Source organism: Thalassophryne amazonica, chromosome 20 (assembly GCF_902500255.1).
Source record: "Thalassophryne amazonica chromosome 20, fThaAma1.1, whole genome shotgun sequence".
Taxonomy (NCBI): domain Eukaryota; kingdom Metazoa; phylum Chordata; class Actinopteri; order Batrachoidiformes; family Batrachoididae; genus Thalassophryne; species Thalassophryne amazonica.
This window is the reverse complement of record NC_047122.1, coordinates 21735002-21749616: the sequence shown is the minus strand read 5'-3', so window position 1 is coordinate 21749616 and position 14615 is coordinate 21735002. Positions and strand designations below refer to the sequence as shown.

The 14615-nt window shown below is 40.7% G+C and overlaps 1 protein-coding gene across 1 annotated transcript in view; it reads right to left on the bottom strand.

The window, feature by feature from the left end:
• LOC117501332 (voltage-dependent calcium channel gamma-4 subunit-like) overlaps positions 1 to 12842 on the bottom strand; it is a 44445-nt gene extending 31603 nt beyond the window's left edge. The window contains exons 1-2 of the mRNA XM_034160189.1: positions 12304 to 12842; positions 4799 to 5026 (exon numbers count right to left, since the gene is read on the bottom strand). Coding sequence (XP_034016080.1) covers positions 4799 to 5026; positions 12304 to 12334 — 259 coding nt within the window. The 5' untranslated portion in view covers positions 12335 to 12842. The remainder of the gene's footprint in view (positions 1 to 4798; positions 5027 to 12303) is intronic.
• Positions 12843 to 14615: the final 1773 nt, after the last annotated feature.

Genomic DNA, 14615 nt, shown 5'->3' with positions numbered 1-14615 from the left:
CGTTTTAAAGCTATAAAAACCCTGTAAAACCAATTTATACACTTTTCTCAATCAGGCATGAACATTTTTTCACTTTTCTCTCGTGTGTAAACACTCATAAAGTTCAAACGTTAGTAGAAAAATAAGACCAAACTATTTTCAGGTCCAAACATTTGTTTGAGAAATAAAAATAGAACGTTTTCCTATAAATAATTATGATGGCTTTTAGAACTAACGAATTTAATTTTAACGATCAACGAATGAGGTTGGACACATAAGAAATTATTAATAGTGACTGACCAGTATTTCATAGATCGCGCCTCTTCGTCCTGATGCCGCGCCTTTTTCCACTCACACCTGGCTGCAGGTGTCTGTTTCCGAGTGACAAACACAGTTATGAGTAGTTGTTGGCGTTCTTTTTTCTTCTGGGCGAGAAGATTCTTATAAACAGACACGCAGAACACAGAACACTGTAAAAAAAAAAAGCATGCAAAATTGGACTAAAAACTCCGTGAAACGGCGAGGCCGCGAAAGGTGAACCGCGTTATAGTGAGGGACCACTGTATTCTCTTTTCACATGTCAATAATTCTTGACATGTGGATATTTGCTCGCTCAATTAATAAGACACGCCTATTTTTCAGATGTCTTTATTTTTTAAATTTATTTCTTTATTTATTTTATTGTAACAAACGAATGGTGAAAACACAACCTGATTGCAGCACGGGCGAAGGGAATGACAACACCACAGTTGTAATTATCAATTTCATTGTCTAAAACGATCACACCACATAAAGTTAAGCTCAGCGCTGCTCTGGCTCCAGACTCTGGAGAAAAAGGCCAGCAGCGCTTTCTTTGCAGTCAGCGCTGTGGCTACGGATCGTGCTCGATAGACCAGCAATCCCGCAAAAGCGGGATTTGTATTGATTATTATGTAGTATAATCAGGAAAGTGTTATTTATGTAACATATGCATTGATTTGTATAACGGCACTGTTTATCATGTTGATCATTTTCATTTTTATGTGGATTCCAGCGCTGGTTCATTTTGGTGTATAATTTACGCCACCTCTCAACCTGGTGTATATTTTCAGCGCAGCGTACGCCAACGACCACATTGATAAATGCCAAGTAGCGCAAATGTTTTGGCATACACCCCATATACGCTCAAATATCACTGTACGCACGTTGATACATGAGGCCCAATGAACGTACTATTGCACGCTTTTAATATTTATATATATTCAACATGTGAATGACTTACGTTCAAACATCTGTGTAACAATTCATTTAATGTTGCTGGCTTTCCTCATCATAACAAAGTTATCCTCACAATTACACATCTTAATGCAGGTCAGGCTATTGATTTCAATGTCCATTCATGACTAGGAGGGTGGAGCAGGTTTATTTATTAATTGTTACTCCCCTTTTTGTGATAACCAATCACAGCTCTTAGAGGACTGCATCATACAACGTCCCTAGCAATTTTCTGGCCATTTTTCAAAGAATATGAATGATAACACAAAAACTTTTTTCCACTCACGGCTAGTGCTTGTGTGAAGTCATCTTTTGTCAAACAACTGTGTTTACTCTATTTAAATCATAATGACAACAGAAACTAACTAAATGACCCTGATCAAAAGAGTACATACCCTGGTGATTTTGATCTGATAACATGCACACAAGTTGACACACAGGTTTGAATGGCTACTGAAGGTAACCATCCTCACCTGTGATCTGTTTGCTTGTAATCAGTGTGTGTGTGTATGTGTGTGTGTGTGTGTGTGTGCGTGTGTATAAAAGGTCAGTGAGTTTCTGGGCTCCTGACAGACCCTTGCATCTTTTATCCAATGCTGCACTAATGTTTCTGGTTTCTGAGTCAAAGAGAGAGCAATAGAATTGTCACAGGATTTGCGGGAAAAACATAATTTTACTGTATAAAACAGGAAAGGGATCTAAAAATATATCCAAGGATCTACGAATCCCAATCACCAGAGTTCAAACTCTAATTAAGAAGTGGAAAATGAGGGAAACCAAAACATGGTCAGGTAGACCAACAGAAATTTCAGTAACAACTGTCAGGAAAATTGTTTGAGATGCAAAGAAAAAAAAAAAAACACAAATAACTTCAGCTGAAATACAGGACTCCCCTGAAAAAAGTGGTGTGGCTGTTTCAAGATGCACAATAAGGAGGTACTTGAAGAAAAATGGGCTGCATGATTGAGTCACCAGAAGAAAGCCATTACTATGCAAATACCACAAAGTATCCCGCTTACAATACGCTGAACAGCACAGAGAACAAAGTAATTTGGAGTGATGAGACCAAACTGAACTTTTTTGCCACAACCATAAATGTTACATTTGGAGAGGAGTCAACAAGGCCTATGATGAAAGGTACACCCTTCCTGTGAATCGCAGAGGTGGATCACTGATGTTTTGGGGATGTGTGAGTTACTAAGGCACAGGAAACTTTGTCAAAATTGATGGCCGGATGAATGCAGCATGTTATCAGAAAATACTGGAGGAAAATTTGCACTCATCAGCCCCGAAGCTGCGCATGGGGCGTACTTGGACGTTTCAACATGACAATGAACCAAAACACAAGGCCAGCTCAACCTGTCATTGGCTACAGCAGTATAAAGTAAAGGTTCTGGAGTGGCCATCTTAGTCTCCTGACCTCAATATCATTGAGCCACTGCGGGGAGATCTCAAACATGTAGTTCTTACAAGACAGCCCAGGAATTTACAGGAACTGGAGGTTTTTTGCCAAGAAGAATGGTCAGCTTCACCATCAGAGAAAATAAAAGAGCTTCATCCACAACTATCACAAAAGACTCCAAACTGTCATTGATGTTAAAGGGGGCAATACACAGAATTAAGAACTGGGGCATGTAAACCTTTCATCAGGGTCATTTGGGTAGTTTCTATTGTCATTATTTAAAAAAGAGTAAACACAGTTGTTTGACAATAAATGGCTCAACACAACCACTAGCCACGAATGAAAAGTATGTTTTTGTGTTCTCATTCATATTCTCCAGAAAATGGCCAAAAACAAAAAAAAAAAATCAAAATTTCTGCCAGGGTATGTAAACGTATGAACACAACTGTACATAGTACTAACATTGTTACATGATATGAGATGAGATATGACATGGTGTTCATGGATTAGTGATTTTTGGGGAAAATCTATTGGGGTTAGGGTTGGGGGAAAACTTTGATTTTACACTTTGAGTATATCATTCCATGGAAGAATATTTAGAATCCGGTTGTATCGAGAACATTCCATAGCGATCTATGATGCAATTTCTCCCATATGTGTTACCAAGGGTTTAAAATAAATGATTACCAGAAAATATTATTTTTGGATTACTGCATGTGAAGCCCCAGTCACATGGCACTAACAAAGGATACCGAAGCCAAAACGAAACAAGAAATCTGGACTTACGTTGACTTTCGGAGACATCGTTTAACCGTCGTCCAGCTTTGTTCCTGTAGGCGGTGCTTCGTCAGAGTTTTCAAACTGTTGAAAAATGTGAACAAATCTTGACGACAACCTCAATTCGTCCGTATTCTGTTTTGCTTTCTGTCTTGATGGTTCCTCATCGTTTGCGTAGAACCCGTACCGTCAGTGTTCCATTTGATTGTCGTCCAACTTCGTCCAACCTCCAGTCTCTCTCTCTCTCCAGCCTCTCAACGTCTCTGGCTGTGACGTGCGTGTACGCGCACAAATTGTCAAGACAACGCAGCTGCGGGTGGCTGTGGACAGCACAGACTCGCTGCAGAAATGATCACATGCTGGCGCTTCATTTTGATTTTGTTTTAAAGCATCAAGGTTGCCGTTCACTTCGTTTTTCTTTTGTTAGTTTAGGTTTCATTTCAGTCTTTTATGCGCTCTGCACTCACAGGCTGTTCGGTGATGGGAGAAGTCCAGGCTCATTCGTCCACTTTTTCTCAACGATACATGACTTTGGGACTTTTTGTCTTTCGTTCAGCTAACGCCGTGTACCGTGTGACCGGGCCTTGAGTCACATGGGTTTCTCTGAACTATATTTATGTATAGCAATAATGTCATTTCATTTCATTTCAAAGTTCATTTAATGATGCATTTGTCTCTGCAGTCACAAAGGGGCCACCATGGCTGTTACATTCTCTCAGAGGTCTTTGATTGTTTGAGCTTGAGGTTGGAATCTCTGAATTTCAGAGGTTTCTGAACGCACCCATAAGGCTGACATGGGGGTGGGGGCTATCCCAGCAGTCATTGGGCAACAGGCCACTAGTCTAACACAGTGCCACATACATACGGGCAAACACAGTCACACCTGCAGCCAATTTAAAGATTCTAATTCACCTAATCTGCACGTTTTTTGAAGTGATAGGAAGCCAAAAGCACCCAGAGGGAATCCTCACAAACACGGGGAAAACATGCAAACTCCACACAAAAAGCACCAGGTGGGAGATGAACCCCAGACCGTCTTGCTGGGAGGCAACAGTAACCACTAAGTTACCATGCATCAAACAAAACAAACAAACAAACAAACAAACAATACAAATGGCTCATGAATTTGGGAGAAAAAAGGTCTGGTAGATTTACATGATTTTCAAACATTAGATATACATGATCAGAATGGACCATAATTTTCTTATTTTTGTAGTTGATATATATGAAAAAAATGTTCTTTGGAGGCATCTGATCATATGCATTTGATGTACAAATTTAAATCATGTTTCCTTTTCTACAGTGTGAACGTGAGGTTGTTTTTGGTGAAGGTGATGCACCAATAACACACACACATGCTCAGAGGTTCCCCCAGGGTGGTGGTACCTTCCAGGCAGCAGATCCTCCAGAGGCCGGAGTGGGTGAGCGCCCCGGGGTCCTTCTTGTCCTTGTTGCTGGACTCATCCTGGGAAGAGTTGGCAGTGCTGTTGCAGATGAAGGCCCGGGCATACAGCCAGTAGTCTGTGCCAATCGCCACCGTCATCAGGGCGAAGGCTGCGAACGCGCCCATGGTGGTCAGCAGCACCTGGATGCCCCGCTCACACCACACCATGGCTGCACGGGGACGCAAACAACGTTAATTTAGAGATGGAAGGACGCTGAAGAACAACACTTTTCACAGATGGAAGCTAAACAAACATAATCTGTGTCCAATATGTGCAGCAACATTTGAGATATTGCAAAGTCTTATTACAAATATTAACCGACTGGGTCAAACACAAGTCATTCAATATCCTGTTAAACTGAAGAATAAACATAAATTCTTTGGTCATTATAACAGAAACTTCTCAAAAATCATTTCCTCTTTCAGTTTAAATATTAAATCAGACCATTACATCAATCACTTTTTTAATGTTCATTAACTCAATTTTTAGTTTGAGGTTTGTCTTTTTTTATCAGTGTGTGCACTGTATTGTAGTTTAGGGTTTATTTTGTTCATTGCTTTGATTATTATTTGACAGTATCTTTCCCAGCAGCTTGGGAATGCCTCAGGTTCCCCCAGGAAAAGATGCAGGACTTGGCTGAGGATAGGGAAGTGTGGGATGAGTTGATTGGTCTACTGTCACCTGCAACCTGGACCTCAATTAAAAAAAATGAATGAATTATTATTATTATTATTATTATTATTATTGTTGTTAAGGTCTTCAATGTGCAGCTGGTACTGCTTCAAAGACGTTTGGTACATTTTTCTAACCCATATTTGTTTTATGCTAATGTTTGGTGGAGACAAGGAGTCTCCAACCTTACTCCTGAAGGTCAATTGTCCTGCATGTTTTTTAACTACCTCAGCTTGGCCCACTGCTAATGAACTAAGTCAGGTGTGCTCAGCCAGCTCCAAAACACCCGACTCAATTAATTGGCTGTGTTTGCAAGCATAGACACAGGGCAGGTGACCTCCAGGAGCAGGGTCATAACCCCTGGCGCTGGTGGTGGTCATTTTAATTGGCAGGGGGGGTGGCAGTAGAGACTCCATCATAATTGGTTCTTTCATCAAACAAAATATAAAACAAACAAAAAAGTGTCTTTTAAACACAACAAATTAATGACATCAGGGTGAGGGGTTGTGCACTACACGGTGGCCATAGATCCAAACCTGAGGCAGCTCCTGGAGGTGGGCACCCAGAATATCAGGTTTCTTTCACAATCGCAATTTCACAAACATTTTTTTGGTGATTTGGCAAAGTACACATTTTTAGTAAGCTTAAAATTTGGAATGCAAATAATAACATTTGCATTTTCTTGCAAAGTTGATATTGCCGCCATCTTGGATTTACAAAATTGCTGACCTTCAGAAACTAACCTTTACTTGTTGTGGGTCAACTTTGTGGTACGTAGTTAACAAATAATAGCACTATTCTTGGTTTCAGGGTTCACTGTTGTGTGGGCCGCCAGAAGAGGAGGTACTGCTGGCCCACCACCAGAGGGCGCCCTGCCTGAAGTGCGGGCTTCAGGCACGAGAGGGCGCTGCCGCCACGGACACAGCTGGGAGTGACAGCTATTACTCATTACTTCCTGACAGCTGTCACTCATTCTTCATCACCTCACTCCATAAAACCCAGACGTCATCTCCACCTCATCGCCGAGATATCGTACTTCATTGAAGGTAATATCCTCAGCCGTTTTGTGTTACAATATATCTGTATATTGTGAGTGTTTGCAGGAGTACCGGTTCCTCTTTCTGTGGAAGCTGAGTGAGCGCAGGACGGCACTCTTTTCCCCTGAGGAATCACTGCGGTACTCATCACATATTGAGTGAGAGGTGGAGGTGGCATTCCCACCATTGTTGTTACTGGGTGTACACACACCCACACTTGACTGTCTTTGTTCTCGCCAGCAGTACCAGATCCGACAGTCGGAGACGGTGATCACCTGGGAATTCAGGACTTGGCGGCTCCAGTATTCACCAGGTTCGGTGGTGGCAGAAATCGTGTGGTTCCGGCCCTTCTCAGGACAGACGTCTTCTATCCTCGAGCCTGCCCACACGTCACCTTTGTAATTTGACTGTAATCATATTCTGAGATTGTCTGTATATTCGTTGTGCACATTTCACAACATTAAATTGTTACTTTTTGGCTCATCTATTGACCGTTCATTTGCGCCCCCTGTTGTGGGTCTGTGTCACTACACTTTCACAACATTCACAACCTTTATTACAAATTCCAAAAAGGATTGAATATATATATATATATATATATATATACACACACACACACACAATTTATAAATACATTAAGACAGTAAATTACCATAAAAAATTTACATAATTAACAGAAATAAAAGGGCTGAGTTCTTCAAAAAACTTTTGAGGTCTAAGGTTATAAAAACATTCTGGACTCATTCTGGACTATATATATATATATATATATATATATATATATATATATAGTTTTTTACATTAATATTAAGATCCCATTGTCTAACAAACAATTTGTACATGGTCAATAAAGCCCCTCAATCAATCAATCAATCAATCAATCAATCAATCACAAACAATATTTACATTTTAATGGTGTCTGCAGGGCATGCGTGCGCGCATACATGAGCTTTTGACAAGAGCGGAAGTTAGCTATAAGAGTTATTGGAAGTTAGCGTGCATGCTGACATCTGCAAAATGTCTTGTAAATCACTCCAGAGGTGTTATCAGGTTACAAAAACAGCCTTTTCAGTTTTAGAAGTGTTTAGTTCTTGCAAGCTTGTATATAATATATGACAAAGAGGTTATATTTACACACAAACAATATGGAGTTTGCCACTAGCTAGACCAGCCACTGACGTCACGGTGCCGCTCTACTGTGACTGGCTGTCACCCCCACCCTTCAAGAAAAAAAGGAATAGAATGAAACAGAATGTGAATTTTAGCCTCTTAAAATAGATCAAGGTTAGCCATCTTGGAACTAGTCCAAGGTCTGTGTCCCAAGAATGCTCCCTGTAAATTTGAAGACTCTGGCCTTAATAGGATTGGACTTATGCTGAGCACAGACAGATAGACAGAGGGACAGATGGATGTAAAGTCTTCACAATACTGATGGCCATATTTGATGGCCTCGGGTAATAATGCACATTTTTCACCTCCATCACCTGTTAAATAATGGAAGCATTAAATTATCAGACCATCAACCTGCTGACACTGTGACCCAAAAAAGCAGCAATCAATGAATGAATGAGGAACAATTTGATGAAACAGCGCCCCCGGTGGCACTTCAACAGTGTGAGAAAGTTATTTTGTATCAACATTCTGTTCCTCCTGCACATCTATTTTTAATGATCACAGATATTGTGTTCTTGGTGTTTATCACACTTTTTTCCAGGCCTTTACCAACAAAATCTAAGTATTAATTTCAACACTGAATTGAATGTGAAATTAATTTCACTTTAACTAATTTTCTTTCATGGCAGCGTTCAGGAATGTCCCGCGACATTGAGGCCTCATGAAAGTTAAAATGAGTTGATAACAAATGCAACCTTTGGTCACTCTCACAATTTATGCACTGAATAATGGAAATGTATGAATTCATATGAGTGAGTTAAATCTGCGCAGTGCATTCTGGGGTTGCATGCCAAGGTGATTTTTTAAATCAAAAACCAGCGCACACAGCCTGAATGCTGGCAGAAGAACAAAATGCTCACCCCACTGCATCCGTAAAAACAGAAAAAAACAACAACCAACATCCTGCAAAAATCAGCAGCGGCAAAAAATGAACATGATGGAAAAAAGCTTTTGACAGAGAGAAATGACAGGAGGACGGAAAGAATTCATCAGCATTTATACGTTTAAAGCTCTGTATGGCCTGCAGCTCCTCCATAGGATCTCTGCAAACACTCGGTTATATCAGCAGAATCTGCAAGTGGATAAAAAATGTCTTTGGCATTTGGTCAACGATTAGCTCAATAAAGGGCTGCTGGAAAAAAAACACGTGAAGCTTAAGTGGAGACGAGAACAAAGACGAGTGGGAAGCAGAGGATTTAATAAAAGAGGAGAGCCGAATCAGAGCGTAGAGGGATGACAAGACGAGAACTGATATCCCACGTCTCCGGAGCTGTTATGAAATCCTAAAAAAATACAAGGTGCAGGAAAAGAGCGGATCAGCGCCGGGTTACAGTTAAGCTTTAATTTCCTCAGTGGGGTTTCCACCATGTGAAGAAAAACGGAGTAGAATTGTCAAAAGGTGAAAACTGACATTTTGGGGAAAAAAAAAATCATCTTGTTCATGCATTTAACATCAGCGATCACAACAAGAACATCAATATCACGGTGGGCTTTTAATCTGTCTGTTTAATTCAGTGGGGAAACAGGTGTTTCCATGGCAACAAAGGTCCCAGAATAGTAGAAAGTGCTGGTACTCTGACCCTGAAAGTGACCTGCCTGCTGTAATATGCAGAACAAAAGGTTCCGTGCACATTGCAGGCCAAAGTGCACCAGTGCCAAATGCTACATGCATATCACAAACTGAAATGGACCAACACCAAAGGCTCCGTGCACATCGCAGGCTGAACTGGCCCAATGCCAAAGACTCCGTGCACATCGCAGGCTGAAGTGAACCAGTGTCAAAGGCTCCGTGCACATTGCAGGCTGAACTGGACCAACACCAAAGGCTATGAGCACATTGCAGGCCAAAGTGGACCAGCGCCAAATGCTACGTACACATTGCAGGCCAAAGTGGACCACTGCCATAGGCTCCGTGCACATCACAGGCTGAAGTGGACCAAAGCCAAAGGCTACATGAACACTGCAGGCCAAAGTGGACCAGCGCCAAAGGCTTTGTGCACATTGCAGGCTGAGGTGGATCAACACCAAATGCTCCGTGCACATTGCAGGCCAAAGTGGACCAGCACCAAATGCTACATACATATCACAAGCTGAAATGGACCAGGGTCAAAGGCTCCGTGCATGTCGCAAGCAAATATGGACCAGCCTTCGTGTAGCCAGTTCAGGCAAAGCCTGAAGTATCGCTTGCTTCCTTCCTGATTCAGAATGCTATATCAGTGTCTCTGAGTGAAGTGTATTTGCTTGTTGTGGGCCAGTGATGGCGCTGCAAGTGACCATCTACAGCTTTGAAGGTTTCCGTATGAAACTCTGTCACACCTGAACGCTGGCACAATACCTACTACCAAGCATCTGGTATTTTACAAAACATTGGTAGCCCGTGTGTGATTCTATATACCAGAATAACTGTAGACTCTTTGAAAGTGTGGAAAAAGTAATCATTGCAAACATCAGCCAGGCTTGGAATAACTTCGCTGAGAACCAGGACAGTGAACTCTCTCCCCTCAGGGGAGCTCTTACATAGTGTTGCCAAATGTGGTATTCCCAGACTGTGTATTTTCCCACCCACTTGGGCAGTTTCAAATCTTGTTTCAACAGTGTTGCCAGATTGGGTAGCCCAAGTAGATTGGGGGGGGGTTGAATTTTATTCTGTCATTAAAAGTATCTTTGGGGTGGTTTGGGATTTGGTTGATGGGTTCTAAACCTGCATTTTAATGCTACTTTGAACCAAAACCTAGGAGTGCATCATCACTAGGCTACATGACATCATCAAATGGCTTTGTACTAGTTTAGTTGTGAGTAGCAGATGTGATTGACTGCGGCATTCCATTGCTGTAATGTGCTGTACGTAGTGGTCGAGTTATTTTTTGCCAAACTAAGAAAAATGAAATGCACTGAACAAGGTTGCAAGCTCGTCCACTGCGCCTTCTATGCCTGAGGCATTGGTAAATGAACATATATAATCTACAAATGAAGAATAAATACAACATCTTGTGCTAAAAATATTTATATATAAATTTGTTGCCACAATATTTGACAATTGTCTCCATTGGCTTAACTGAAACCAGTGCTGTCAAATAACACCAGTACTCGACCCTGACTGTTGCTAACATACCTTGAAACATAACTCTTACTGTAACCTCCAATATCAGTTGGCCGTTTACTAGTAATATTGGCCAATGTGAGTCTTTCATGAATGTATCTGTATCAGGGTTATTTTTGCAAATGTGCAAACTTTAATTTTACTGACGAAACTCTGCAGAAAACCAGTCTGGCTTTTGGAAATGGGGTCATTAGTTTGACCGGCAGAGGGCACTCTGACAACATTGTTTACATTGCTGTCAAGCATGGCTGGGACCCCCCCATCAGGTATTCATCACGTAATCTACAAGAGACTGAGGCAAAGCAACCAGCTGTCATTCATTTTCAGTCTGAGTGGGCATTTTACAACAAGTGGTCACTATGCTGCCAGCTAGGTGGCATCAAAGTAGATAAGAAGTCTATTGTGGCACTACTCAGCATTTGCATAATGCTGAGCAATGCTACACGGTGACTGACGATCCAAGTGAATGACGATCCAAGTGAATGCAGTGTGACTTATGTTGGTTGGTTATAAAGTAATTTATAATGAAGTTCATGTTTAAACTTTAAAATATCAAGCACAAGATTACATTTCTTTGTCACAAGCGTTTGATAGCTAAATATTAGGAATCATTATTTTTTAAAAATGTGTATGTCATAAATTTTTAACTCCTGAATATCAGACTCCCCCCCCAAAAAAATAAATAAAAAATAAATAAAATAGAAAAAATAAAAAATTGAAGAAAAAAAAATCATATTGGTGGTAATCAGTCTTATCAAGCAAAAAAAACAAAACAAAAATCAGCAACATTATTTTCAAGATGTAATCACCTAACATCAATAAAACACATACTACAACAATCAAAGAGTAAACGTTTGTGCAAATCTGGAACTGGATCAAAATCTGAATTTGTTGCAATGAAATTCATAATCAGACAGGATGTTGTTGAAGTTGTTATATTTTTATTGTTGTAGTTAGAAATGTGTCATAATGTTTTTAATGTCAAAGAAAAATTCCCGGATTACTAAGATTTGGCAGAGGTACACACACCACGAGTGCTCCTTTGGCTTGATAAACATTTTTACCAACACGAGAACTATTGAAATCTTTCAGGCACTGAAGCTGAAAATCAATTTTTTTTTTTTTGTACTAATATATGCAATTACAAAAACATTTCTTGTTGCAACAATAAATTTAAAAAAACATCTCATTTATCGTAGACAAGGCAACATACACTAAATGCTGATTGGCTAATTTTGCAGTGAAATCCAACCAATCAGAAGCTGTTCTCAGAATTTGCTGAAATCTCTTCAAAGTCAATTAAAGACAGAACCACTAAAAACACAAAAACACTGAAAATATTTCCTTAAATACTGTGAAATTATTTTTATCTTAAATGTTTTTTTTTCCCTGATGTCAGTGAACACCTCTGATCCGAGTGGTTTTCTCTATGTGTACATCTGTGCACGCACGTGCACGTGTTACCTGGGGGCATGTGTCTCCCTTTTGCCTCCATCGCCGCTCCTCCTGTGACCGATCTTCTTCTCCGTAGGTGAACAGCACGCCGTAGTCCCGGTCCGAGCCGCCTCCATCCACCGTTGACACCGCCGCTGTCTCAGCCCTTCTCTCGCTCCTCCGATTCCTCCCTCTCGTCTTCCTTTCCTGTCTGGACCTGAAGCAGCGGTTCTCTTCTGGATCAAGTGGGGACCCTTCAGCCCTCTCAGTGGATTGTCATGACAGTCATCTTAGCTGCTGAGAGAGAGAGAGAGAGAGAGAGAGAGAGAGAGAGAGAGCAAATAGTGAGGAGGAGGAAAAAGGAGGAGAAAGGTTCACTTAATAGACGTGACAGGAGTCTTTAAACTGAAGGATGCTCCTGTACTAAAGAAGCTCCCAACATGGTTCTATGTGACAATGACATGTCACCATAAACAAACAAACAAACAAACAGAAGCTGATGCCGAATGCAAAATGAGCTGAAGAGAAGCTGCTTTGCTTTCACATTAGCCAGCGGAAAAAAGAAACATATAAAGCAATAGAAAAGAACAAGCAATGTGAGAGAGAGTGTGCTCTATTGCATTGCCATGGCAACAGTGAATTCCAAAGTCTGGTGATGTGTGGCGAGTGCTGGGGGAGTACAGGGACGGATGAAACAGCTGAGAGGATTTTGCAGAGATTTTTAAAAAAAAAGTATGAATTCCATGAGAGGGTATTTTACATGATGTATGTGCACACCTATGTGCATGTACATATGTACAGCAGATGTGGAGTGGGTGCACGTAAAGAGAGATGACAGGCTGGTGACTCATTCACACCGTGGTCACAGTGTTTGGGTTCATCATTTAGACTGAAGACTTAATCACCAGTATTTTACCATTTCATGCTTTTAAATATAAGCAAGACCAATCCAGATCGTGGTCCTCATCCTCAATCAGTTCTTCACATCATACCTCACTTTTGGAAACCCATTCCTGTCCATGGGAAACATCTGGATGCTGTGTCCACGACATCACTGAAGTATTTAGTCCCCGATCCAGACCATGTATCAGACCCAAGTAGGGCCACCTGGTTGGGTCTGGACTGGATAAGTTCCTGGGATCTTCATTAGGCCACCTGCATGTTGGATTACACTGAAATGAAAGGTATCCGAGGGCTGATGGATGCCCTGCAAAACAAACAAACAAACAAACAAACTGTTTTTTCAGAGCAGGTTTTCCTTGCCTTTAGTCAAAATTACTCTGAAATCTAATCATGTCCAGATATATATCCAAGTTTGATCCATCTAGGCTTCTTGATTGTTGAGATATACAAAAAATGTTTACCTTGACCTTTATCTTTGACCTTTGACCAAACAATTCCAAAATCTAATTACCTCTAGACATCCATCCAAATAATATTCTCGCCAAGTTTGAAGGAAATCCATGACTATTTTGTCCACAGATACATGCCAGTCCATAATCTACAAATTAAGAATAAATACAACATCTTGTGCTAAAAATAATATAAATTTGTTGCCAGAATATTTGACAACTGTCTCCATTGGCTTAACTGAAACCAGTGTTGCCAAATAACACCAGTACTCGACCCTGACTGTTGCTAACATACCTTGAAACATAACTCTTAGTGTAATCTCCAATATCAGTTGGCCGTTTACCAGTAATATCGGCCAATGCGAGTCTTTAATGCAAGTATCCGTATCAGGGTTATTTTTGCAAATGTGCAAACTTTAATTTTACTGATGAAACTCTGTAGAAAACCAGTCTGGCTTTTGGAAATGGGGTCATTAGTTTGACCAGCAGAGAGCACTCTGACAACATTGTTTACATTGCTGTCAAGCATGGCTGGGACCCCCCTCCATCAGGTATTCATCATGTAATCTACAAGATGGGAAACATCTGGATGCTGTGTCCACGACATCACTGAAGTATTTAGTCCCCGATCCAGACCATGTATCAGACCCAAGTAGAGCCACCTGGTTGGGTCTGGATTGGATAAGTTCCTTGGATCTTCATTAGGCCACCTGCATGTTGGATTACACTGAAATGAAAGGTATCAGAGGGCTGATGGATGCCCTGCAAAACAAACAAACAAACAAACAAACAGTTTTTTCAGAGCAGGTTTTCCTTGCCTTTAGACAAAATTACTCTGAAATCTAATCATGTCCAGATATATATCCAAGTTTGAGCCATCTAGGCTTCTTGATTGTTGAGATATACAAAAAATGTTTACCTTGACCTTTATCTTTGACCTTTGACCAAACAATTCCAAAATCTTTTTACCTCTAGACATCCATCCAAATA